Genomic DNA, 27,519 nt, shown 5'->3' with positions numbered 1-27,519 from the left:
GCCCAACCTGGTAGTACCAGGCCAAAGGCAAGAGAGCAGAGGCAAGGACTCTAGGGGCCCAGATGGCACTCCAGGCTCCAGTGAAGACTCAGACCCAACAGAGATCCTTCGTGCTACAAACGTGGCAACACCTTTTTATTCAGAGTAAGATGTGTTCACATCAGCATGACAAAGTTTGTACAAAGTTCACAATTTAAAAATGAAGTATCACAGCAACTTGTGATTCCACACATTTATAGCAAAATTAAAGTGTCAACAAACCCATGCCGTGTAGTACAAAAATAAATCAAACTTCAGTTCCACAGAGAGCACAATAAATAGTTTATACAAAATTCTGTCTTAATAAATGATTACTTAAATTAACTTAGAAATGAATATGAACAATAAGTTATAATAAATATGCTCTGATGACTCACAATAACCCCATGTGGAAGGTCAGCATTCTAACATGTGACACTGTGTGATCCCTATATATAGTCACAGATAACTTTTGATTTGATATTATGTACCAACGTTACATGAGCAGCAGATTTGTGCTTAGAACCCCTCTCCATTGTACATAGGTGATAACAATAAGAATCCAAACTGATACTACCTATTACTCTACTAAAAGCATTACTACATTGGCCAAGAAGCTGCAGACAAGACGCGGTGGGGAAATGCATGTGCCGCTATGAACAGAGCCCCTCCCCGTCCCCCCCCCGGGTGAGGGCCTGGGACCATGTGTATGGCATCAGGTGACAGTAAGCACCTTGCTTCAGCTCTCAAAAAGGCAATTCTGAGCATGGCAGCTACAACTAATCGCACAACAGAAAGGAGGCGCTGGACAGAGAAGGTCCTGCAGAGCCCCAAGTAATTACATAATCTTTTCCCCAGCTAGTTATTAAAGTCCTTGTGGAAAACTGTAAGCTTTTGTACAGTGAACAGTATAAAGTGCCGCTGGGATATTCTTCTATTTATACATATACATATATATATATACCGAGGTTGAGTATTGTATCAGAATATTTGTCGTGAGATCCCTGTAGTCTCCCTTGGTAACCGTATTGGGTCAGCCTTGAGGGCTCCTCTACAGCCCATCCACTTCAGTGTCCCAAGGCGACGGACACAGGATTGCACACCTCCGTGTGGACATATAGGACAAGGCGAGTGCAAAGAGCCGGCTGGCACGTTGTGGGGACAATGACCCTGTAAGTCCTGTTCTGCTAAAAATATTTTTTTTTTATTTTTACAAAACCCATCTTTTTATTTCATAACAAAATTTTAAAGTACTTTTGTACTTCCTGCATAACATCAAGACATGGAAGAGAGAGATGCTAATAAAAGGAAATCAAGTCGACATCGGGGAACACAACACATTGTCAAAGACTACTCAGAAGGGGGCACAGCAATCAAAAGTGGCCGTATGCATACATATAGTGCAGTCATTTGGAATGAAACCATCAAATTTCAAAGGTATCAACAAGACTAGGATGATCTAGTTTAAAGTAAAAAAGTGCCGAAGTATATTTAGTAACTTTAAAATCTGATTGCATTCCTTCTCAGGTTAGGTCACCATAAACCAAACAAGGCTGTGCAGATGCTAGAGTCAGCTGGACCCAGCGAGGGCAGAACGTGACCGTCCTTGGCCTTGGTGTCCAGAGTGTTCTGAATAGGACCAAGGCTTATTCAAAGTCAGAGTTGGGGCAGGGAGGGGGAGGGAAGGGTAGAGCTGCTTTCCCACCCGCCCAGCAGAGAATCCCATCCAGTAACCGGGACAATCAATCACAGCCGTTAGCCTTCATCCTCAGATGTGAACCAAGAATAGCGAGTGGAGATGATTTGTGAAAGTGAAAAGGGGAGAGAAATGCTTAAATTACCTTTTTTTCTCAAATTGAAAAACAATCAACTTCTGCTAGGTAAGCTATATTGTGGTGACAGTTCAGAGGGGCACAGGGCTCTAGGAGAAATAAGAGAAGGGTGCTCCAAAGGTTACTGAAAATGCAAAGGAAATCTTCATGTTGTCCACCTCTGACAAGCTCCTGTGTTAACGGGGTTTCCACAGTCCCACCATGGAATGTCTAGGAGTTAATTAAAAGTGCTGTTTAAGCTGCTTTGAATCTTCTGCCAAGTTTCCATGGCTTGATGTTGTCTTACAATAAATTACTTATTTCATTTCTTATAGTTAATCCATATGCCATTTCCTTGGAATGCAAAAAACCTCATTTATTGCCCCCACCATACACCATCCTCCTAAAACAAACAAACAAAAAAGTCACATAATATTTCCAAGCATTGTTCAAAAATAAAGCATTTTTTGCAACCAATTCTTGCTATGAAACAATATGCACACAAAATGTATTTCTTAAATTCCACAAAGTCCTCCAACCTGAGGCAAAATGATAACATCTAAAAGTGGCCAGAAGGCCACAAAGTGATCATTCAAACCTGCTTTTTTTTCCTTTTTCTTTTTTTGTCCATTTCAGTTCAAAATACTAAAACATTTAATCACTAAAGCATTAAAAAGAATTTACACTCTATTTTGATCAGCTTACCTCTTCAGAAATATAGAGACCCCCAAATGTGCAGACAGCAGCAGCTATAAACATTACATGGCAAATCACACTATGTCAGCTTATATGAAAACGTACAAAATGTGAATGTATCCAAAACTAGTCTGCAGGTACTATCTCGAGAGCACACAAAACCATTATGAAGTCTTGGAGCATAACACTGTTCCGACAGAAATAAATATATAACACTTTCTGGTAGGTTACAGCAGCAAGAAACAAGAGGCATCCTCTTTAAGCATGAGTCACCACTAGAGCAGCTGTTCAGACCTGAATTCCTCTCACAGCCTGCTTTATATTTTCCAGTAGGGCTTTATTTTCTGGACTCTGATAACGATCTTGATTTGTATACATTTCCGTCAAAGTAGTCACGTAAGCATCAAAATTTTGTTCATTGATTGGATCCTACGAGATATTAAATAGTAGTTCATATACAACTTTTATTTTCTGAATAGTATATTCACAAAAGCATAAAACAGTATCATAGCATAGAGCCACTGTTTCCATAATACTTAACAGGCCTACTCAGAGCACACTCAATGTTATACGATCAGCCCCACCAATGTTCCTAGTGGTTAACGGTATGGTTTCAGGGTGGTGACCAAAAACAACCAAAAGCTGAAGGACCATGGACAATGAAACAGACATCTACTCAGTGAGGTGGACCGCGGAGGCTCCGAGGCGCTCACCTAGCTCAGTCACTTACCATGTGAGGCAGCTGGATGTTGGCAAGGCTGTGGATCAGGGACTGGCTCAGGTTGGCCAGCTCATGCAGGAGCGACTCATTCTGCTGCTCAATGACTTTGTTCTCCTCCTCAATCGTCTTTAGGTTGCTCTCCATTGTGGTGATCTGAAATCACACATTTGGGTGATATGTAACATAAGGCAGGCTGCTGGGAGCATGCACACTGTCTGTGAGGGATGAGGTTGTAGAATAATGACAGAAGCAGAGGCTGCATCTTGGAGACCTGGATTTGTGTCTTTGTGTCTTTACATCTGAGCACTTGGTGTTGGCCACAGCAGCTATGGAGGTGTCCTGTCTGCTTGCTTTCCCCACAGAATGTTCTCCAGTCTGGGAACTCTTATCTGGCCATCTGTCCCTGCTGTCTTGTGGGAACCCCAGGAATCTCTAGAACTGATGTCAATTTCCTTCTGTGGTGTTACTGTCTGCTCTGATGGTGCTCTGTGTCCATGCAAGTGGTTATGAGTGTATGCATGTGGAGGCTTGACTGGTCTGTTGGTCTGCCTCCTCTTCTAAGACAGTGGTTCTCAACCTTCCTAATGCCTTTATGTTCTTCATGTTGTGATGACCCAACCGTAACATTTTCACTGCTACCTCGTAACTGTAATGTTGCTAGGTTATGAATCATAATGTAAATATCTATGGTTTCCAAGGGTCTTTAGGTGACCCCTGTGAAAGGACTGTTTAACCCCCAAAAGGGTTGCGACCCACAGATCTGGGAGAGATGGAGAATTGCCAAGGTCAAGGGCTTGAGTACTAATAGCAGGGGAATCCTCCATTTCCCATGGACAGGAAGCAGAGATGCTCCATGCTCAGCACTTGTCATGTGTCCCCTACACTGAGTTCCTCTCTCATGAGCATCTCTATCCCTCTTTCCCGTATTTTCTCCTCTCCCCATTTTCTTGTCAACTTCTAACTGCACTTGGCTTGAGTTCTAAGCTCCCACCTCTCACCTCTCACCTCTAGCCAGGGCCTATGACACTCTGAGAGATACTCGGCATATCCGAGAGACAGAGCAGCAGTGTTAGTGCAACTTCTCCATGGAAGGAACATGTTCCCTTTGTCCTATGGGGGCAGGAGGGGGGATCCCTTGAAACCATATATATATGTTTTCCTCCCTTGATACCCTGGTCAACTTTCTGGTTTGTTTTTGTTTTTTGTTTTGTTTTGAGCCACATTAATGTTTCCATCTGTGTTGGTCTGAATAAGAATGGCCCCTGTAGGCTCATATAGTTGAATGCTTAGTTACCAAGGACTTGACAGGGATTAGGAGGTGTGGTCTTGTTGAAGTAGGTATGGCCTTGTTGGAGGAAGTATGTCACTGGGAGTGGGTTTTGAGGTTTCAAAAACCCATGCCAGGCCCAGTCCCTCTCTCCCCACCCACTCTGCTTGTGGATCAGGATGTAGCTCAGCTGCTTCTCTAGCAGGATGCCTGCCATGTCTGATGCCATGCTCTTCACCATGATGACAACGGGCTAAACCCTCACACTGGATACAAGCCTCCAATTAAACGCTTTCCTTTAAAAGAGTTGCCGTAGTCATGGGGTCTCCTCATAGCAATAGAACAGTATTAAGCTACCATCCCTGTGATACCTTGCAGGCTCTGAAGTGGATGTGTGAGCAGTCACTGTGAAAGAAGGAGGCCCCAGGGGCAGCCATCCTTGGGCCATGAATAAAGACGTGCTCTTCTAGAGAGCTCTATTCCTTAGAGCCAGCATATCAATCTGTGAAGGGGCCTCCTTCCTTCCTTCTTTCTCCCTTTCCCTTTCCTTTCCTTGACAGGGTCTTATGTGGTGCAGACTAGACTCAAACTTATCATGTAGCTAAGGGCAACCTTGAACTTCTGATCTTCCAAGTGCTGGTATTACAATCAGGTATAACTATACCCAGTTAGTGTGGTGCTTCCTGTGTTCTAGGCAACTGATCCTAAAAGTGTGATTCCTGTGATTAAAATATAATTCAAAGAGGTAACAGGATAGCCAGAGATGTCAAACACTTCAGGCAGGAGGCAGAGCAGAGGGAGAGGGTGGAAGTAGGGACAGTGAGTGACCCTGGTAGCTCCTTGAATAGATATCATGGCTTCGCCGGGAAGTTACGCTTTAACTATTGGTCACATGGGTCCCCAGCATCCAACCCCTCACATTTATGCCTAGGGCCCTATACCCTCCATGGTCCCCTACCTCAGGAAACCTCTCAGGGCTCTAGTTCCACCTCTCTATGCAGCTTTCTCTCTGCTATGCAATGGGTGTAGTCAGCCTGACTTCAAAGGAGTGGTCAGAGCAGCCTGAATGGGTCAGTCTCAGGTTATGCCTAGATATACTGACCAACGTTCCCTAGCTATTTCAGATCAATTTTCCCTCTACCCTGCATTTCCCACTCATGCGTCTAAGGGAGGCTACGCATCTTTCCAGTCAGATACAGCCCATCACTTCCAGGAGCACCACCCACGAGGAGATAGACTCAAGCTGCATTGTTCCCCAAATAAACCAATCTCATGTGTAGATGCCACTAAGACACACAGGGAGCTATGGAGACTGTGGTAATGCCTGGCACAAGTTCTAATCAGAAAAGGGGCTCAAGCTGCAGCTGTGGCCTAGAAATTCCAACCTCCAGGTGTAGACTAACCCAGCCGGCCCCAGGTTGTTCAGACACACACCTGGCCCATGTGTAAGGTACCTGGACCATCCAGAAGCATGGGTGGGGCATTCAGAGGGGTGTCTGGATACAAAGAACTGTAACCACCTCTAAGTCTCACAGCCTGGCCTCCTTCCTCTCAGCTATTTGACTTTCCAACTTCCAAGTGGGCCTTGAACTCAGTTTCCCCTGCAGACTCAGATCTCCATGTCTGAGGCCTATGGTATGGTACCATGACCCTGGGAATCCACTCTGATAATTAGCCCTGGATTCCTAGTTATTTTTCTTATTTTTCTAGTTCCCTTGTTCTTCAGATTAGCAGGAGCCTTTTATACAAGGGCAGCAAGATACATGTTTTCCTGGGGTGCTTAATATGATTGGTGTCAAAGCTATGAAACACAGGGGTCATTCGCTGAGTCAGAGTGCTACTGAGAGAGTATATGGGGAGGGGGCATCTCTTTCCCTGACCCCAGGCTTTCCCCAAAGTACTGGTCCCCAACAGTGGTATGTGAAGAGCCTTTACCACCTTCAGAGACAGGCTGTAGGCTGAGGCTGGGTCAGAATGTACCTGTTTTGGACCTCAGGGAAGAACACTGGCTCTTTACTCAGATAGCATTGATCTGATCTCTGGGGACCCTCAGATCCTCTGTCTTCATGACAGGAGGTCATGAGGTTTGAGACATGTTTAAGCCAAGATGGAGGTCTTCAAAGGGCAATTACACACCACAGATTTATTCCTCTGGAGTAAGTCTCATGTCTACCTGCCTGGCCCAAGTGTTTTCCAGGATGGCCTCTGTCAAAAGGAGCTATTAGAGATCAAAGACAGTTCAAGGCCCATTTTTCGAGACGCATGTGAGCCTCTTTTGCTACTTTCAGTGGCTACTGTAAACCCAACAGAATGACATCATTTTGTGATGTGTTATGTGCTTGTTTAACTCACACACAGTGCCAGACAGAGCAGCAGCCAAGAGCTTGGAACAGAACTATTATGACAAAGGCTGTGGGCTCCAGAAGCCAACACATTTGCTCTATGATTCCTGGCTGGTAAGAACCAAGACCAGTGTGCCGAACATGCACAGACAGGGAATACACCCATTGTGAGGCCACTGGGGGAGAGACCTCAGGAAGGCTCCGCAGCAAAGTGGTCCTCTTGCTGTCGACCACAGGAGACTGAAGTGGGATCAAGGGAGGTGTGCAGAGCTTAGACCGAGACTGAGTTACATAGAGAATTTTAGATCACAGAGAAAACAAATCACAGTCTGATGAGTAGTTCAGAAATGCAGCAGCTGTGCTGCAGGCCAGTCAACGGAGCAGAGGCAGAGCTGGGAAGTACCGAGCCGGATGCCAGGTTATTTCTCATTAGCAATCTTGTCTGAGATAGAATTTCTCTCTTGTGTCCTAGCATCCCTTTCTCTTCTCCCTCCCCAATAAAACTGATGAGCCCAACTGCCATTCCCAACAGGGGACAGGATCTTTACAGACAGGTTTCCAATGTGAACCCTCCTCCTGCTGCCTCTGCATTTTCTGTGCTAGAATGTTCCCTTCCTATCACCATGGCATCCTCTCTTCCTCCAGAACCATCTCCCAGCCACTCAGGGACAGGTTACATCCATCTCACTCCTCCTGTCCCTGCCCCTGCCCCAGGGCCTTGTTCCCTAAGTCGTAGTCTCTTCATTGTTCTTTACCAGGCATATATTCAATTTCTCTGTTTTCCTTGGTTCAGAGTGTGCTAAGCTCACTTTGGTAGCTCTCTGCTTGAATCTCTGTATAAGTTGCTAAAAACTGATACACAGTGGATGAGAACTGAGTTGGACTGGATGAAATGTGTTGTACTTAACTTGCTAAATTGACACTCAGGTCTGGGAGGGCTCGGCTGGGTGCCCAACACACCCTGAGCCCCATCCCCTTTGCTGCATTGACTACCAATGAATTGGAATAAAGTGCATTTTGTCCTTGGTCATTCTGCTGGCCCAGAGAGGTGTCTGGGCACTTAGGACTCTTGACCCAACTTTATATAGGGCCAAAGACCTAGTTTTTTGCCAGAGTTAAGCCGTGGCTCTTCCTGAGCAGGACTTCAGTCACCTAAGTGAAACCACACTGCTGTGACTTTGTCCAGATCTGGTTCTAGTGTGATCCTGACAGAAGTTATTTCAGCCTCAGTCTGTTTCCGGTTTACCTCTACCTTAATGTGCAGTCTAAGAGGAGAAAAGTGCCTCACTCAGGATCCGAGTGGGCATGTGTGACATGTGTGTCCATGCTGCCACAGTGATTGTCACGCAGGGCTGGGAAGGCTCCTCTGTTAGTAGACACTCATGCAAGTGCTCCAAGAACTTCTCTTGCCCTTCCAGTCGGCCATGAAACCCTGGGAATTCAATATAATGCATGACCAGCTTCCCACCAGCCCACATGCTAAGAGACACAGGCAATAGGCAATGCTTCTTAGAAATCTTAGGAGCTTCCACCATCACTGCTGATGATGCAAAATGATCAAATAGCACCAGGGCCTAAACCCCTTGAGAGAAAACCCACATCTTTCATAGAACAGTGGTACTCTGGGAATGGCTACCCACAAATGGGTCTTGTCGGACACAGAAACATACATAGGTAGGTGGACAACACACGGGAAAACAAAGAAACTGCACCTTCCCCAGGAGGTGCTTCCAGTCCTTCTCCAAGCAACAGCACAAATCCCTACTAGGACAGAGACTTCTTGTTAAGACAAGAACTGAAGCTAAATTGCTAATACTAGAGCTGAGGCATCACAGGCCTAGAACTCGGGTTTGTCATCAGGACAAGGGTTGTAGCTCTGTGAGAAGTAGATTTGAAAGTTTCATACTGGATCTAGCACTGGAGCTAGGGATATGTATGTAAGTCCAATGCTCTGAAAGTCGATACCGGAGCATCACAGGAGCTCTAGGCCACCTTAAGTACATAGGGACACACTTTCTCCGTCACAGCAGAGACAGAAACCACAGAGAACAAGAAGCAGGGTCCACGCTGGAGTTAGGATTGCGGCTTCACAAACTGTTACCTGAGTTCTGAGTTTGATCATGTCGGCCTCCATTTGGGAATTGGACTCATTAAGCTCCTTTATCTCTTCATCTAACTGCTTAATTTCTTCATCATTTTCTATACCTGGAATGGCAAAAATCATCATGTTAGAGCTAACGTGCCTGAAAACATTGCAGCAGAAAGACATTGTTTTCTCTGTTCTTTTCCACATGAAATTGAATTTTCTCGGGAAATGTATCATTGAATTTATAAAGAGTTACTGTGTGCATGTCTTTTTTTCCCTTATCCCAGTTTGCTGTATGACCAAGGAACTTAGAGAACGTGAAGCCCTTTTAGAAAGAACCTTGGTAAGACAGCTTTTGTACTGATTGGTAAGAGCTCCAGCTGAATGCCCAAAGCCTTAGGATCTGGCCTTTTGATGCTGGGCAGAAGTTGCTTTGTAGACTCTTGCTATGCCTAGTTATACCCCTCGCCACTTTTTGTGCTTAGCATCCTACCATGCTCAGTTTTGATTCTATCATCCTGGGCACACCAGGCTTCCACATGGAGCCCTAAGAGACTCTGATCCCAGAGTTCACAAGTTGGGAAGGGTGTGAACCTGACTACCTCAGGCTGAGCAGTCCAGGCCAGTGACTGCCAATGTGCAAGGGCCTATGTGTCTTCTTAGGCCAGCCCTGGAGAACCCAGGCACATGACTAATACTGTGTTAACAAAAGGCATTTCCAACATCGGGTCTGCTGTGATCTACTGCTGGCACCTTTGTATAGTCAATGCCAATGTGACAGGGATCCTCTTGTTTAGGACTATGTGCTTTTACACGGTTGAGGACACACAAAGTACAGAAGAATTACAGGTGCCATTATCCTCAAACATGACAGTCCTGGGCTTGTGGCTATTACTGGTCACTTGCCCCTCCTGCCGACCAATGGATAATAATGCGGTAGGCCAGACCTTACAGAATCTGTTTTTAAACTTTGCAGACAGAGGGCCCACATGGAGGCCAGGGACACTTCAGAACTGAAGCCTGGCTGAAGAGAGGTAGAATTTGGCCAAGAGTCCAGGAAGAGAAGAAAAAGAGACAGGTCTGTGGTGGTTGAGCCTTTGGGGCTGCTCTTGATGGGTAGAAAACAAAAATGTTTTACTGTAAGACAAAGGGTTAAAACAAACAGAGCTGCCAACAGAGGGTGGAAGTCTGAAGCTCATGCTGTCTGGATAGCACTGTCCAGTGTGAGCTGTCCCTTCTCTAGGACATGCACGTTTGTCCCCAAGCTTCTTCATTCTCATCTCCCTTGAACTGGCCCTTGTCTAATGGCCACTTCCTTCACTAATGAGTATCCTGTGGGTACAGTTTTTGAGTGAGCTACTAAGAGATGTCTGCCTTAGTGCCAGGCCTAGTCTGTAAGACGCAGTGCTCAATGTCTAGCCAGTGCCTGCTGCCTCACTGGAGTTCAGCGCCTATCTTCTCTCTGGCAAGGAACTTGGCTTCTTAGTGAGCAAGAGAGTGGTGGACATTGCCTGCAGGTGTCTCAGTGCAAGTTCTTCATGCTGACTATTTGGGGCTTCAAGAAGAGAGCATGCAGATGGGTCCCAGGCCTTCTGGAAAGCAGAAACTCTAGTTGACCTCTATTTCCCTGGCCTTTGTATTGGGTTGAAGGGACACGGGCTCACAGCACCTCAAGTCCCTAAGCTTGTACCACATCTATGGGGACGTCTCTGGAGAATGATGAGCCACAGGCTAGTATTTATCCCTATCACTGGCAGAGAAAAGGTTCTATCAAATAATATGAAATTATAAGCCTACATATCTGCACACCGTAATTGTCCTTCTGCTGGGGTTAGAGGAGACAGCCATTGACCAGAGGTGTAACTTAGGGTTCAGGGTCTGAATTGGGATGCCATCGTGAATCCATCAGTCTGGTGAGGATCTCTCAGCCCTGGCTACTATATTTGTAGTGCATCCAGAGCTCTGAGTTAAGATGTGTCATACGAAAGGGGCCTCAGAGTCTACCTTCCCTGCTTCAGGGTGACAGCTTCTGAGTAAGGACACTTTCTGTTCCTTGGTGGGGACACCCCACCAGTTTGCAAATCTTCCTCACAGTTTCTGCTTAGCGGTTACTGGAGCCAGCTTAGGTGAGTACTAAGCACTGGGTCTCTTACTAGAACCAGCTCGGTTGAGTGCTGAGCCGCAGGTTTTAGGGAGACTTAGGAGGTGCTGCCAGACACAGACATCCTGGTTCTGGTCAGCTCCTCAATAACTGACATGTCCTATGTGTTTCTTCTATGTGCTTTTATTTTATTTTATTTTATTTATTTATTGCTTATGTGTGGTGTTATGTGTAAAAGAGGTGTGTGTGTGTGTGTGTGTGTGTGTGTGTGTGTGTGTGTGTAGGCTCAAGTTCTGTTGTAGATGTCTTTATTTGGTTGTTTTCTCTTTCTCCTTTTTTAAAAGAATCAATGACTGAACTAGAAGCTCACTGACTGGGCTATCCGGGCTAGCCAATGAGCTTCGGGGATCTGCTTGTCTTCTTTCCTCATAGCTCTAGGGTTACAGGAACATGCTCTCACCACTGGCATTTCTCATGGGTTCTAGGAAGCCAAATATATGTCTTCATGTTTGAAGAGCAGAGACTACCTACCGAGCTTTCTTCCCCAACCCTGTCCTGTGTGTTTTTAAGAAAGACTCTTTAGTCCATGGGTCAAAATTAAACCCACATCCTGAAGCATATTAATGTTTCCCACAGGAGGCATCCCTTCTGCAAGGGACATCATGGCTTCATACTCTCAGAGACACTAGTCAGTGTTTCATCTCTATGCCTGAGGACCTGTTCCCACAAGAAAACTCACCAACAGATACACAAAGAAAACACATAGCTATACCATAAGAAGAAACTCATTTACAGTTTGAGACCCCAGACAACAAGGCAGAACAATCCTCCATCTTGGCTTGGATGACAGGTTGGAGCATTCATCCATCTTGGCTTGGACTGCACTTAGCTGCTGCCTCTCTTCGTGCTTATCTATAGATAACTCTAAACATGCCACAGCATTGACTCTGAGCTTACAAATTAGTTTTAGCTAGTGGCTGAACTGTTTATGGGATCCAAAAGTCAAGAGGATAAGATTATGGGGTGTGTCCAGGATCTATTGACTAATGTGGCTTAGATGGTACAAAATCCTCCCCAAGTCTCTGATCTTCCTTGGTAAACTTTGTATACACATAAAACTAGTTAGCAGCAGTAGGGCTTCTTGAAGTGGGTGGACTTTGAAGATGAATTCAAGACAATCAGTTATTGAACATGCTGAGAGGGAGGAGAGGGCCGGAAGGAGGCAGCTACCCTTGTTTTATGTCCTTAGAGCTCTAATGCTGGCTCCTTGGTTACAGGTTTAAGAACGGGAGCCCAAGGAAAGAGGAAGGAAAGGTGTGCCATGGTTTTGGTGAGAAAGCTGACCCAGTGCTGGAGATCCTGGGATATGGGATAGAGGCTAGTCTATCTATCTCTGCTTCTGTGGTCTCAGAACAGTGGGCTAAGTCACTGATGCAGAGATGGCAGGCAGTGACATCCCACCTCTCTAAACAGCAGGAATGCTGGGGACCCCAGGGTGTGGTTACCATTGCTGGCTCGCTGCTTAATAGTCAGCATCTGTTCTCCAGACAGCTTTGCTTTCTTCATTGCTGAGGTGGCTCTTGGACATCCTGACAAGCTGTTAATAAGACAAGAGATGGCTGTTAGCCATGGGCTTCAGCAGAGCCCAAGCTCTGCAGTGACAGGTGGTGTGTCAGTGTTTCTTTATCAGTTCAACTGCTATCACAGGGCTGCTGAGAAACACAGATGAATGGCGCCATGTGCCAGCACATACACACAAGGGTAGCGTGGTCTATACATACATGAGCATACTCATGGGCTGATTGATCGTGGGTGCATGGTTAGTGTCGCCTCAGGACTGGGATCTCCAGAACGGGCATATGAGATGAAGGGACACATGCTCGCTCCTTCTGGTATAACTCATAGTTTTTGCAGCTTCTATGAGGTGATTATATTTCTTAAAAAGTTGTTTCTTGTGAGCAGCATCAAATTTATGTAATAATAAGGTCCAACCCAATCTCAAACGCATAAAAACAAAGTAGTGTAAGAATGTTCGAGCCAGCTTTGGTTATCATGACCCGATAGCAAGCTTCCCTTCACCCCATCCCTCCACAAACTGCTTGGGATGGAAGCAGATATAAAGTCAATTACAATACTGTCAGCATGGTTTCTGAAACTTGTTACTCAGCCAGCAGTGCAGCCTGGTTTTAAGGTGGCCCCGCCGTAATGGTTCTTCTGCATTATCGCTATTACTAGATTTGGAATTGCCTAGGAGTCACACCTCCGGTTGTGAAATACCTTCAAAGGAAGGCATTTCCAGAGTCCTAACTGAGGAGGAAAGAGTCATCTCAAATGTCGGCAATACCATTCCACATACCAGAATTCTAGACTAAACAGGAAAGGTTTTAGAAGAAGGAGACAGCTGAGTGCATTCCCTTTTCTCTGCACCCTGATGTACCCAGATGTGAGCAAGTTCTCACCCCCACAGCCTTGAACAGCTGCTGCCACCATGCCTTCCTTCCATAATAGACTGCTTCCTCTGGACCATGAGCCAAAGTGATCCCCCCCCCCCCCACACACACACCAGTTCCTCTTGGTCACAGTAATAAATACATGGCTCTCTGGCGATTCTTTAATTACCATGCCTAATCTAGTTCCACCCTCGCTCTCCACTGCACCTCTGATGGACATGTCTGATGGGGCCTTTGCAGAGTGGCTCCCCTGGCTGAGTGTCTGCTGGAGCCAGAAAGGCATGCCCTTTATACAGAGCTCTTCTCCATGAATGGAATATGTGGGCCTCCTCATGCCCATCAAAACACAGGCTCTTCCGCTGGCAGTGTAACAGGGAAAGGAGGACCCCACAAGGAAAGGAGGACCCCACAGGGAAAGGAGGACCCTGTCGGGAAAGGAGGACCCCGCTGGGAAAGGAGGACCCCGCCGGGAAAGGAGGACCCCGTCGGGAAAGGAGAACCCCACCGGGAAAGGAGGACCCCACAGGGAAAGGAGGACCCCATCGGGAAAGGAGGACCCCACAGGGAAAGGAGGACCCCACAGGGAAAGGAGGACCCCACAGGGAAAGGAGGACCCCACAGGGAAAGGAGGACCCCACAGGGAAAGGAGGACCCCACCGGGAAAGGAGAACCCCACCGGGAAAGGAGGACCCCACAAGGAAAGGAGGACCCCACCGGGAAAGGAGGACCCCACAGGGAAAGGAGGACCCCACAGGGAAAGGAGGACCCCATCAGGCAGTCACAGACCATCACCTACTCATGATTCCTTCAAGGCCCTCAGCCATGTATAGATCCCAATACGGTTCTGAAATCCGACCGCAGTGGGGTGCTGAAACTAAAGTTCCCCATTGTCTTGATAAAGTCACCTCTGACTGTGCACTTCAGACTCATAAGTGAAGAGCAGTGGAGGACTTGTGAAGACCCTCCCCCAAAAGTAAAACCTTGCCATGTTGGCCTGGGTATGGTGGCACATTCCTATGATCCTAGCACTTGGATGGCAGATGCAGAAAGATTAGGAATTCAAGAACAGTTCCAGTCACAAGAAGAGGTCAAGGTCAGTTGAGGCTAGACTAAGTCTACTGCTTAGATTTCTACCACTGGGGAGCGGGCCTGCAGGCTCCAGGAGACTGCTCTTGGCATGTTTTCTTACTGAAAAGCCAGTCTCACACCACCTTTGCTGCTGCTGCTGCTGCTTCTCACACAAAACAGTCCCAGTCCCATTCCCTTGGCCCCTTCGTGTGCTTGGAAAAATGCAATGCCAGGTGATCTGTGCAAGTGAGTGTATCACTGTGTGCTTGTACAAACACGAGGTGTTGGATGAGGCCATTGTCATGGGACCAAGCAACTGCTTTACAGTTAGATTTCTCTGGAAAATTAGAAGGACCTCACTCTGAAATAACAGAAGTCTCCTACAGCCAGACTCTGCAGCAGCTGCTTGCTCACAGATATATTATCAGCACCATTTCTGTGTATAATCATAAGCACCGAGCTCAGATATAACCAGCTTTGCTGGGGTGGGGTATCGTTTACAGCTTTGCTTGTAACAAACATGTAATGCCTGGGGTATGCCACTGTATGGCTCATATTATACATGAAAAATAATTAATATAAATGATAGCTATGGCAGCCCAGGGACAAGGGGCCCCAGCCACAGTGTGATCTGTGGGATCTCTGTCAGCTGTTGGTGAGGATGTAGCAGGGGCATGTGTTGTAGAGCTGTGTTGGTTCACTTGTGAAAGGAGAGTAAAGTCATACTAGAACTGGGCGTATGTTTAATGACTGCAGTAACTTCTGCACATTACTGAGTTAGTCTTGCTAGTCAGTTCCTGAAATGAGAGCTTCTGGTCTGGTGTCTGATGAAGCTACCCATCCCCAGTGCCAGGGTAGGTCTGGCATGGGCATGAGGAGCTAGTAAAGCTTCCTGCAGATATTCCCAGGACTGTGGTTATGGACAAGGACAGCACCTTGCTCCAGCCTCAGGCCTGGCTCAGCCCCACAGAGCATGAATCTACCAAATTATGGCAGTTACCATCTTCTCCGAGGAAAGCCTCTGGCCATTCTTGCATCTGATTTTCAGGAAGCTGGACAGAGAGTTTCAGAGTGTGGAGTGCTGGGTTCCAGAGCCCTGCCTTGGTCACCTTCCCTGGGGCCCATGTATGTCTCCTAATGGAACTGCAGGGCTTAATCTAACACACCACACACCCTGTGAAATGGTCCTGAGACCTCAGCTTGTTTCTTCAGATCCTTAAGACCAGTGTTTCCTAAGTGCCCACACTGTCAGTGGAAGGTTCTGCATCCGAGTGGCTCCTCTCTGCATCTCTGCATAGATCCATGGGCCCTCTGGTCTTATTTTCCTGCCCCAACACTGTGTACTGACAATGCAACTTTCTTTCTTTTCATCCAAATTATCTATGAAATAGGACCATGTTCTTCAGGAAGCCTCTGACACAGTCTCCACCCAGGTCAGGTTTCCTCTCTCAATTCAGGACACCTGCAGCCCTCAGGGAACATACTCCCAGACATCATACCTGTGCATCTCAGGCTGTTCCTAGACCAAGAGCGTATCACACCAGGAATTTCAGAGTGCCTTTGTAGACTTCAGTAAAATTGCATGTAGTCAATGATGGGGTCAAAAATGGCAGCAGATGATACGCCCCCCGGCCCCCACCCCTCAGATTCAGCTTTCATGGGACATGATCTGGGTTCCCACCTACGAGAATGTCTCTAGTTTCTTCTGTTTTCTCTACAATGAGGATTCCAGAATCCATTTCCGGTGAGTTCCCAAGTGCTACCCAGTGGATCTGCTGTATCAGGAGCTAGTCAAGGTCTCCTGAAGTAGAGCTTTGGACTTAAGGCAGTGTTCCTTTCTTTGGAGTCCTCAGGAGAAAGCCAGATGGATTCTGGGCCACTCTGCTTCAGTATAGCCCTCGGGTATTTTCTGCCCAGAATCCCCAAATCTTCCTTTTTACATTTGTAAGAAGAAATAAAAGACAAACAAACAAAAATGGCACCTCACATTGAACTGAACATAAAGCCTAGAAATGGTAATTTTATGTGGCTTTTCTGTCTTCAGTGAATAGCTCCACCTGGTGGGAATGGTGAGTAACTGTTTCACAGGAGGATGAGGCCTGGTGGGAGTTTGAGAAACCGAATCAGGAAACAGAAGCAGACCCAAAGAACGCGGCATCCTGCTCCAATATCTCATTCAGTTCCTGCCACTCCAACCCGTAAATCTATTTCCCAAGGGGTCAAATTTGAAAGTGAGCCCTGAGCTTCTTGGCTCAGACCCCGGGTAGTGTCGAATCCATGCAGACATACTGCCATCTGCTGGTCACTCACGTAGTCTCCTCTTCGCATGGCAGTACTCAGGCTGACCCTAGGAGAGTGGAGGGCACTCCACACACACCTGCTCCAGGCAAGAAGCACATAGCCAGCCTCCCTGCCACAGAAAGCAAGATTTGAGTGAAGGGGCCTAGTGTGCTTTCAATGAAGACAGGAGGCTTCTGAGCTTAGATTTGCAGTTTCAATGCTTAGAAATTCTGGGCAACTCATAGTTAATGCCCATTTCCTCATTCTTCCTTACCTGGGGTACTAGTCTGGCACCAGGTATCACTGTAGGACCCAGCAAGAGTTTTAGTGGTGGCACAAGGAGGAGAAAAAGCTCCCAGTATGCATCAGTACATTAGTCTCCTGGAGAATCTTCACCTGCACCCAGATACACGTGTGGCCATGCTGAGCTTCTCCACACCACAACTGCATTTCTACTGATGACCAGCTGAGAGAAGCACCATGAGGAAGAGGCAAGAAGATGGTGAGCCCCATAGATTTCCTGCCTCTCTTTGTCTCAATTGGAGGGAAGCCCTGTGATCCCTCTTAATCCATAATTTGAAAGATTTTAGCTTCAAATCTGTGCCAAACAGGAAGCTCCAGAGTATTTGGAGAGAGAATTTCAGGTACTTCTGTGTCAGGCAGACAGCCAGGATACATGGGGAAACAGGGTGTCTGGATGCCTGGATGCAGCACCAACCACGTGATCAGCTCAGAGACCCAGAGAGCCTGGCTGGTATTGCTTGTTTCCCCCAGGTCTTGCACTGTGACCACACTGGCGGAGGCCTGGGTTTCTTGCTCTATGATTTCCCTCTCTATGCCATGTTAGGGGACTATGGGGCTTCCCTCAGGTACTTTAGAGTTATACTGTGTCTGAGGAACCCCTTGGGATGGCCACTTCCACATACAGCTCTAGACAGGGCCATAGCAAACACAGAAAACCTACAGCTCACTTGTGCTTCTGAGGACAGCTGCCCAGCACAGACTTGAAAGGTAGCAGGGGCTGGAGGAGATGCAGATACATGACCCATTTTCACCCACTGGCTTTAGAGTCCACCCTGGGTGGAAGCAGCTATAAATCAATGAGAGAATGATGAGTTCAGAGGTAGAGAATGGACACTTTAAGACCCCACGTAAAATTCAATGACGGACTGTGCCTTAGAAGACCACAAAATAACATACAAGATGGAGAATGGTTCCCCGGGGTAGTATGGAATCAGAGAGTTCACTGGGGATCAGCAAAACCAGGTTCAGCTTCTAGAGCCTTTAGAGATAGGAGAGGGGCAGCATCCACTGCCTCTGTGTAGGTCACTTCTCTTCCAACAGCCTTCACCAACCAATTAGTATGTACTTGGAACTTGTTGTGTGACCAACCACCCAGATCCAAGTTCTTGCTACCCAAGTGATTTAGCTTTTTCAGTTGGTGGAACCAGAGCCTGCCTCCTCAGTCACAAAGCTTGGGGACATCAAAGAGGCTGGCGTTCTCCTACAATGTCAGTGTTGGAGTTACCGAGCAGTAGTGACCATTGGAACACTACAAGAGTGCCAAGAACCGTGCCAGGGGCTGAGCATAGTCACACACGAGGTAGGCAGATCTCCATCCAATTCAAGATCAGCCTGGGCTACAAAGAGGACCACATATGGTCGTTGAATTTCCCATTTTCAGCCATTCATTCAATGTTTGTATGGTGGTCCCACGTGCGGCAGCACTCAATGGACAAAAGGAGGCACTAATAATAGCAACGAGATGCTGTGCTACAGCAGTTGCCAACAGCAGCTTGAGTCCTGTCTTCTGTGGTTTTTCTGCATTTTCCCTGAGGGACAGGTGATATTGGCAGGGTTCCTAGGAGATCTGGAGTTGCTGGGCTAATGCCTGTGAACCACTGGCTCCCTAACTCGGGATATCACACTTTTGTCCAAACAGAGATGGGAAGGAAGTCTGGCAGATATTTCCCTTTGAGTATTTAGCTGCTGGGTAAAGAGCAGCCATGGATGGGGTGGAGCTGGGCAGCCTGAAGCTTAGGAACGGCCAGCATTAGAATGACAGATGGAGCTGCAGAGGCTGGTGACCGGAGAGCTGACCTCTCTGCTGAGGGTACTGGATTTAAGGACAGTACCCTGAAGCTTGTGCCTCTGATGGCTTTCATGGAGAGCACCTACAAAGGGCTATGAAGAAGGCCAGAGAGCAGTGGGAGCTGGTGTGGGGAAGCAAGCTGAGTTCTGACGTGGTTCAGTGGTACAGGAGAGAACACCGGCCAGAGGCACGAGGGGCAGAGGAGACTCCACTGCTTTCTATTTCCCCATGTTCTTGCTGAGTCCCCTGTTCCCCTGATCTCCCCTCTTCTCTCCTCCCTTCTCCTGTCCTCTTCTTCCATCTTCCCTCATCCCGGATTTTGTTTGTGATAGTCAGTTCTGTGTGTCAGTGTGGAAAAGCTGCTGTTTCCAGCTGTTTATTATTTCATCCAGCACTGTGTATTGTCGTGAGGATATCTGTGGTGAGCAAAACCGACCTGAGTTATTTCAAGAAAGTGAAGAGGGAAAACTTAGCTGGCAGACTTTGAGAAGAGACAGGCTTCCCATGGAAAATACTTAGCCAGAAGTGTCAGTGGAGCCCTGATGGATGTACCAAGCTTCCTCGCCCTAGTGGAGAAACCCCTTTCTTGCCACATCCATATCTCCTATGGGAGCCATTTCTCTGGGAACGCTTGACGGGAAACTTCCCTCATTTTCTGGTTTCTCAACAAGGTCTTTCCCGAGTGCTCAGAATCTGTACCCGGGAACTTTCCTTGCTTTATTTCTTTGGTAATTTTCTCAGCTCTGTTTTTTGTATGTTTGCTTGTTTTTCTCCAGCACTCTTTAGTAGCTGGATACTAGTCCTCCTGAACTATTCATGCATTCTTCTGAAATGTATTTTATGGCATTCTGTTATCTCTTTACAATTCATGGGAGATGTCATCAATTTTGCACCTGAACATTCCCAGTAATCCTTCTTTTGTACTTAGGATTTTAAAAAATATGTATCCCTATGGGCTATAAATATAATATACTTTAATACTCTTCCATCTTTTATGCCTGACGACAAATGATAAGCTTGAAAAATATTTCTTTTGTTTCCCTGGTATTTCTGATTTTTGTTTGCCTTGTTGTTGTTGCTTTCTGCTTCACCTCTCCTTTTTGGGTTGGTTTGCTTCAGGTTCTGTTAAGAAGAGCAACACTCCCCTTAACTGGCTGAGGTTCTTGGCTCTGGTTCCCTCTCATAGGTGCCAGTGATCATCAGCATTTCTTGCTTGGCTGCTGGCTCTAGTGGAGATTCAGGCCCCTTTTCTAGAGGGCTGGACTTGGCAGGGATTGCAGGTTTGCAGGAGTGGTCAGTGTCTCACCTGGAATTTGAGGCCAAGAAGGAGGTAGGGCCTCCTCACTGTACCTCTGGCTCCTGTTTTCTGTCGCGATTTGGCTGTTTCCAGTCTGCAGAGCAGAGCACTTGTTACCAAGGTTCTCCACCTCCTTTTACTGGGGTGCATGTGGCTCAGGGAAGGCCTAGGGATTCTGGATATAGGAAAGGCTGACATTTCAAGCTGTGAGAGTTATTTCAGTATAGCATTATTTAGAAAGAGTCTTTAAGGATAAGATAAAGTTAGTGTGGCCCTAATGTAACTCTACCCATATCAGACAACAGGACAAGGAGAGAAAGGCTTGAGACGACAGAGGAAAGCAGAGCTTGGGGTGACGGAGTCCTTGGGCCTGAAAAGGGCTGCCTTCAAGGTTTCTGCTAGTTCCACACTAGTAACGAAGGGAAATTTCTATGACTTAAACTTCCCAGTGCTCACTGGTTTGATGGGTGCCTTGGAATGATTTCCAGTCCCATCTGTTGACACATCAGCTTTCTTGCAAAACCTTCTCATGTTCCCATCTTCTTCCTGTCTAGACATATAGGCTGCTTTTGCTCCAGGAGCAATGAGACATGGGAAGAAGAGCTAAATGAGAATAGCTCTGCTGCAGAGACTGCTCTGGTATGCGCATGAATGGGTAACTATCAGGCTGTATGGCTGAGGTGGTTGTGGGGATGGTGAAGGCTGTTGCAATGGTGGCAACAGCAACAGTCATAGTGACTAATACCACCAACAACAAATTGCCACTGCGATAAATATTACAACCACCAGCACTACAAACAACCATTCACACAGTCCTCACAAGCACAAACACCACAACCAGCATCACCACAGCCTCCACAACCACAGCTCCCTCAATCACAACCACACTTCCACAGCCACAATCACCACAACATCTGCCACCACAGGCCCTGTAATAACAACCACAATAAGGCAAGACTCATCCCAATCACAGCTTCTACAGCTAGCACAACCATAGCCAGAACACGCACCATACTGTAACAGTTACCACAGCCAGGACCATCACCATCATCAGCACCACAATCACCATTACAAGCACAACACTACAAATACCACACAACTAAAACCACTGGCACCACAAACAGTACAACATCAACCACTGCCACCACCACAAACCTCTACATCCCTTGGGAAGTGTTGAAGACACCTGAAATCCACTCTCCTGTCCTCTGCTGGTCTGCCATTTATAGAGAGAAATAAATGTCTCATTGGAAGTCTGCTTTGCCAAGGTTCTGGGAAGCCAAACAAACACTCTAGAAAAACTGTGGGGGCTTCATGCCTAGCTCAAGGCCAGGGAGGTCTATGTAATGCCTCTAAAGAAAACATGTCTTACTTACAAAACTACCCGCCTTACAGGGACTCTTTCTGGTTTCCTTGTGTAATTAGAACTGAGGGGACAGTAAATGAGGGTGCTCACTTAGAACATACTTATTCTTCAGTATTTGAGATTGTTTTCAAAGCCCCAATCAGATATCAACACTCACAAATGCATTCATTTCATGGACTGGTGCAGTATTCGCCATCCTCCTTTCCACTTCTTTTTCTGTGGTCCTGAGAAGTGAACCTCGGGCCTTGAGCATAGGGCAAGCCATCTACCACAGAGCTATGCCTTTCTCCTTAAATCTCCTTCACATGTTTATACTACTCATATGAAGTAACTGTTTCAGAGAGGGCATGAGGGGCTGGAAAGATGGCTCAGGAGTCACATGTTCGCACTACTGCGGATGACCTGAGTGTGTTCCCGAGCACCAGCACTGAGATGCTCATAACCACCTGCTGTTCCCGACAATCTGATGCCCTCTTTTGGACTCCATGGACACCTGCATTCACATATGCATAGAACTGCCCCCACAACACACATAGACATACACATAATAAGAAATAAAAACAAATCTTAACAACAATACAACTTCTGGGGAAACCAATACTATGGGCTGCTTTGGGAAGAGTGACAGGGAAAAGTGTACATGCATTCAGAACACAAGTAACTTGAGGTGGGTTGGCTCCTGGGATGGAGAAGCTGCCTGCACTCACACATGGATAGTGGGTTCTAGATGTTGTGAAGCTGCTGTGTGCAGGTCCTTTGCTAATGCTGCCCAGATCTACTGAAGCTTTCCCAGAAGATGGAGGCTCAAGCCAGTTGGGACCTGGCAGAGGTATTTCCCACATTTGTCTTCCTCCCACTCTTCTGCACCTACCTAGTGGCACTCACCAGGCTACTATACGCTGCAGGTCCTCAGATACGCACGATAGGAGGGAACACAGTGTCCTATCTCAAGCAACACTAGAGCACGTTCCTCATATGGATAGAGACACGATACATGCACATTTTGCACAGCACTGAGATGGGGAGATGGCAATGGCTTAGCACACACCAAGAACACGAGGAACCCGACTGGAGCCATATATTCACCTCCAAGTCCCTCTTCTACATGAAGGAAATTCAGAGCATCCTAGCTTCCCCTCCTCCACAGTATGCCCATGTCCCCTCCCCAGGTGCTCTCACAGATAGTCACAGCATTCCCCCCCCCCCACACCAAGATTGGGCTTCATTTGTTCCATGGATCATGTCCTCAATTGCTCTTTTCCTTCTCTTTTGACAAGTGTTTCCCCCCTTCCGTTACTTTCTCTCCCTCCCTTTGGTCTGGGCTTTGGAAACGTCCACTGTGACTACCTGGGGACTGTTACTGACTGGACTTACAGCGGTCTGATTTCGGCCCCCAGCCCTCTGCGTAAGCCCTTCACAGAATGAGGGGTACCCACGTCGAAACATTTCCAATTTTGGAGTTTAACCATCATTTAAAACTCCACCTTGAGGCCCTCTCAGTCATGTGGCCATTGTGATAAAAGGGTTTTTTGGGTTTTTTTTTTCTTTGTGGTGGGCCTGCCCTGATATGGAGCCTGGTCTCAATGCTACTGTGTCCTTGGTGTCTCACCACTGACCTCACCAGCCCACTAGCCAAGAGACTTTTCCCAGAGGTCTCCTAAGCAGAACTCTCCCCATGCTACTTCTGCTCCTAATCAGCCACAGACCTCTGTGTGAGCAGATGCTGATCTTACTGGGGATCTTCCCTCCGCTATTTCCAGATGTCTGGTGGCCATGTCTTGTCTATAGTGACAGACAATCTCAAGACAACATGGCTAAGATGAATCTACCATAGATTTCTTCTGTCACAGTCTTGATGTTTGTGTGGCTCAAGTTCACATTCTAAAAATAAGGTTTAGTTTTATTTTAAAGGTGTGTGTGTGTGTGTGTGTGTGTGTGTGTGTGTGTGTGTGTGTACATGAGGTCAGGTGCCTACAGAGTCCAGAAGAGGATACTGGATTCCCTGGGTCTGGTGTTACAGTCACCTGATGTGGTTGCTGGGAACTGAGCCCAGTTCTCTGCAAGAGCAGTTTAACCACCAATCCATGTCTCTATCCCAGATCACATAGTTTCGGTTGCTGTTTTTGTTTGGGTTTCATGTATCCAAGGCTAGCTTTCAGCTTCATGTGCAGCTGAGGATACCCTTTAACTTCTGACCCCTTCCCTCCTGGCCTGCAGTTACCACCACACCCAGCTGATATGGTCAACATCCCCACCTCCCCATCCATGAACCTACTCCATGGGGATGTATCATGATACAGAATCCTTAATGAGACGGGTCCTGACCCAATCAGATTGGTGTTCCTATAAAAAGGGCTTATACTCTCTCTACCCTGGGAAGGCACTGCAAAGGAGGAAATGGTTCTTATCAGCAGCCCCCAAGGCAAGGCCTCCATCTTAATTCCATCTTACTTCAGGAATAGAGAATTCCACGGCATAGAGAATAGTTTCAGCCTCCTAACATTTTGTTACAGTTTCCAGTGTCCACTGATATGCCCTGCTTTAAAACTTAGTTCTTTTCTGTGCCCAATGCTCCAGTTTTTCCTAGTCCTGCTGTGTCTGGGACCACATATCCCTTTGTTCAGCATCCCATCTCTCAGTTCCTCCTCCTGCCTCTTACTGCCTTTTCTAATCTTCTATGCCTTCTGTAGAACCACAAAAGCAAGGCTTCATCTAAAGACCTCATCACAACTCCCTCCATTGTCTGCATCCATCTGGGCTCACTCACCCCTGGGGATGAGAGCCTTCTCTTTGGAGTTGCTGGTGCTGGGTTACCCTGTTGCTGTGTAACATCCCCTCCTCTTAGCATAGTCTCCTTTCCCCAAGGAACACACCTTGAGATGCAGCTTTGCAGAACACACCTGAACTCCTTTGGCTCTATGGCTGAAGTATCTCCACTTATGTCCCTGAGTAAAGGGAATGGCTAATGTAGCATTAGTTGTTCAAGAGAGAGAGCATTGCTGAAGGCCAACATTTCCCTGGAGGAATTCTCAAAATGCCTTGGTTTTCCAGAGAGCATCCAGTTTCCACTCAGGCTCCCGCTCCAAGTGTCGTATGTTCTGCCTTTTCTTTGCATGTGTCCCACTCCATCTGCCCTGAGTCTGAGACCTTCAAGGTGGCTCTGAGTTGAGTCCATGTCTTACTGCTGTGCCCTGCATGGAACTTGGCCTTAGTGAGTATCCACATGCTGGTTTGATGAAGCTTTCTGTACGTATGGACTGTACTGCACTCTGGTTTGGTTGGTTCTGATGTGGTTGGGTTCTAAGGTTGCCAGGGAGAGGAAGAATCATTTTCCTGTCTCATGTCTAGGCTTCCACTTCCTCTTATATAAAACCATGATATTCTTCACCAATATCTGATAATACAACCATTATAGTACTATCTACTAGCTTCCTCTTGGGGGTTTCTACTTTGTCTCTCAGCATTTGCCTTGTTTTTGAAAGGAACTGAGTGGCTCATGTCAGTGGCTTTGACCATCACAATTTAATACCCATTCAGAAATGTCAACAACTAGCAGCCTACATTGGTTCTCAGGACACAGATGGATCCCTTGGCCCTGACAGTGACATGTAGCTGTAACAGTCAGATGGTCTGACTACAGATGGACCCATGGGGACAAACCCCTGTGGAAAAGAGCATCAGTGAAAGTAAAGACATGGTAGAGCCTGTAGTATGCACCATGGGTGGTGTACAGAAAATGAACACACTGCAGAGCACGTGATGTGCACCGTGCATGGGGTACAGACAGTAGACACACTGCAGAGCACGTGATGTGCACCATGTATCAGCTACAGACAGTAGACACACTGCAGAGCATGTGATGTGCACCGTGCATGGGGTACAGACAGTAGACACACTGCAGAGCATGTGATGTGCACTGTGCATGGGGTACAGACAGTAGACACACTGCAGAGCATGTGATGTGCACTGTGCATGGGGTACAGACAGTAGACACACTGCAGAGCATGTGATGTGCACTGTGCATGGGGTACAGACAGTAGACACACTGCAGAGCACGTGATGTGCACCATGTATCAGCTACAGACAGTAGACACACTGCAGAGCATGTGATGTGCACCGTGCATGGGGTACAGACAGTAGACACACTGCAGAGCATGTGATGTGCACTGTGCATGGGGTACAGACAGTAGACACACTGCAGAGCATGTGATGTGCACTGTGCATGGGGTACAGACAGTAGACACACTGCAGAGCATGTGATGTGCACCGTGCATGGGCTACGGACAGTAGACATACTGCAGAGCACGTGATGTGCACCGTGCATGGGGTACAGACAGTAGACACACTGCAGAGCACGTGATGTGCACCGTGCATGGGGTACAGACAGTAGACACACTGCAGAGCATGTGATGTGCACCGTGCATGGGGTACAGACAGTAGACACACTGCAGAGCATGTGATGTGCACCGTGCATGGGGTACAGACAGTAGACACACTGCAGAGCATGTGATGTGCACCGTGCATGGGGTACAGACAGTAGACACACTGCAGAGCATGTGATGTGCACCGTGCATGGGGTACAGACAGTAGACACACTGCAGAGCATGTGATGTGCACTGTGCATGGGTTACGGACAGTAGACACACTGCAGAGCACGTGATGTGCACCGTGCATGGTGTACACACATGATCATGGTATACACACATGATCATGATGCACTACTTCTCCATGCCAAAGCACCATCTCCACCAATAATAAGATGAAGAAAGCACCATGAGGAAGGGACAAGAAGATGGAGTTCTCAGAGAGATGCACCTTTGAGGGAAGATTCAGAAGGGTGGTGGGTGAGCTGGAGTTTGCCTCACAGCAAAGACACTTGTATATTTGGGAAGAAGGACAGGTTGTATTGCTGGCTACTCCTCATCACCATGGTTTTCAAGCTCCAGTGCTCCTCCTCCTTTCCTCGGGATCCTTGAGGACAGTTTGTGAATAGCAGGTTCTTCCTAGAGTCTATTGTGCCAAATGAACTGCAGACTTAGAGGGTGGAATAAACTCCACCGAGCCACACCTCAGACTCCTTACTAAGAAGTCAAGAAGCTCCTCTGGGGGAGGGGGTGCACAGAATGCCCCACCTCTTCTTAGGCCTGTCTGCAACTTGGACAGTCTATAACCATGGGTGCTTAACTTTAGTCAGGGTATGAAACTTTATCTTTGTCATGCTAGAAACATGAGCCCTGACTCACATCAGGGCTCTGTACCATCTTTAAATGTTACTGTTAGCTGAAGTTATAGGAAGAGGAACTCCGTGGAGGGCATTAAGGCATTATCCATTCAAATCTTATAAACATACCTCTGCTGCAGGCTGGATCCTGCAATGTTGCTGACACAATACTAGACATACACACAGGTGTTTGAAGACTGAAGTATCTTCAGTCTCTTTGCAATATTTGAACCTAAGTGTGGCAGGGAGTGGTGCCTGGTGGGAGAGGCTTGGAGGAGGCATCTGGGTACCATCAGAGATACTGCCGTTACCTGCCGGTTCTAGACATGTTTTGAACAGATGGGTCCTCTTGTGTCTACACAGGGCCCTGTTTGTATGAGCAGGAGGACTAACTTCCCAGGCTGGTGGTAGGTGTACTTTGTATATACATATTATTGTATAAAGAGTAATTTCTGAGAGAAAACAGGAACCACTAGCTTTGGAAGGTAGTTGGGAGGATGTATCATGGGAAAGACCCTCATTTTTCATTTACAAATATCTAAGTCATTAGAGACATTTCTACCTGAGAGGGATTTTTTCTTCCTTCTTTTTTTGTGTATGCGTGTGCATGGTGCATTAATATGTAAATTAACATGAAGGGTGCGCATGCCTGTGAGCACATGGGAGCCAGAGGACATTGGGTGTCCTCCTCTCTCACTCTCCA

General features: G+C 47.0%; 1 protein-coding gene across 14 annotated transcripts in view; it reads right to left on the bottom strand.

Annotated features, from left to right (window-relative positions):
* Positions 1-111: 111 nt before the first annotated feature.
* Myt1l (myelin transcription factor 1 like) overlaps positions 112-27,519 on the bottom strand; it is a 401,242-nt gene continuing 373,834 nt past the window's right edge. For 12 of the 14 annotated variants that reach the window (XM_041630189.1, XM_041630195.1, XM_041630198.1 and 9 more), the window contains 4 exons: positions 12,548-12,639; positions 8,957-9,060; positions 3,256-3,399; positions 112-2,954 (listed from right to left, as the gene is read on the bottom strand). In XM_041630189.1, coding sequence (XP_041486123.1) covers positions 2,814-2,954; positions 3,256-3,399; positions 8,957-9,060; positions 12,548-12,639 — 481 coding nt within the window. In that variant the 3' untranslated portion in view covers positions 112-2,813. The remainder of the gene's footprint in view (positions 2,955-3,255; positions 3,400-8,956; positions 9,061-12,547; positions 12,640-27,519) is intronic. The other 2 variants (XM_041630196.1, XM_041630197.1) reach the window with 1 other exon arrangement.

This window comes from Microtus oregoni, unplaced genomic scaffold, assembly GCF_018167655.1.
Source record: "Microtus oregoni isolate MIOR12 unplaced genomic scaffold, Mior012 000034F_ref0000314, whole genome shotgun sequence".
Lineage (NCBI taxonomy): Eukaryota > Metazoa > Chordata > Mammalia > Rodentia > Cricetidae > Microtus > Microtus oregoni.
Note: the sequence above shows the minus strand (reverse complement) of the source record. Positions and strands in the feature narration are given on the sequence as shown.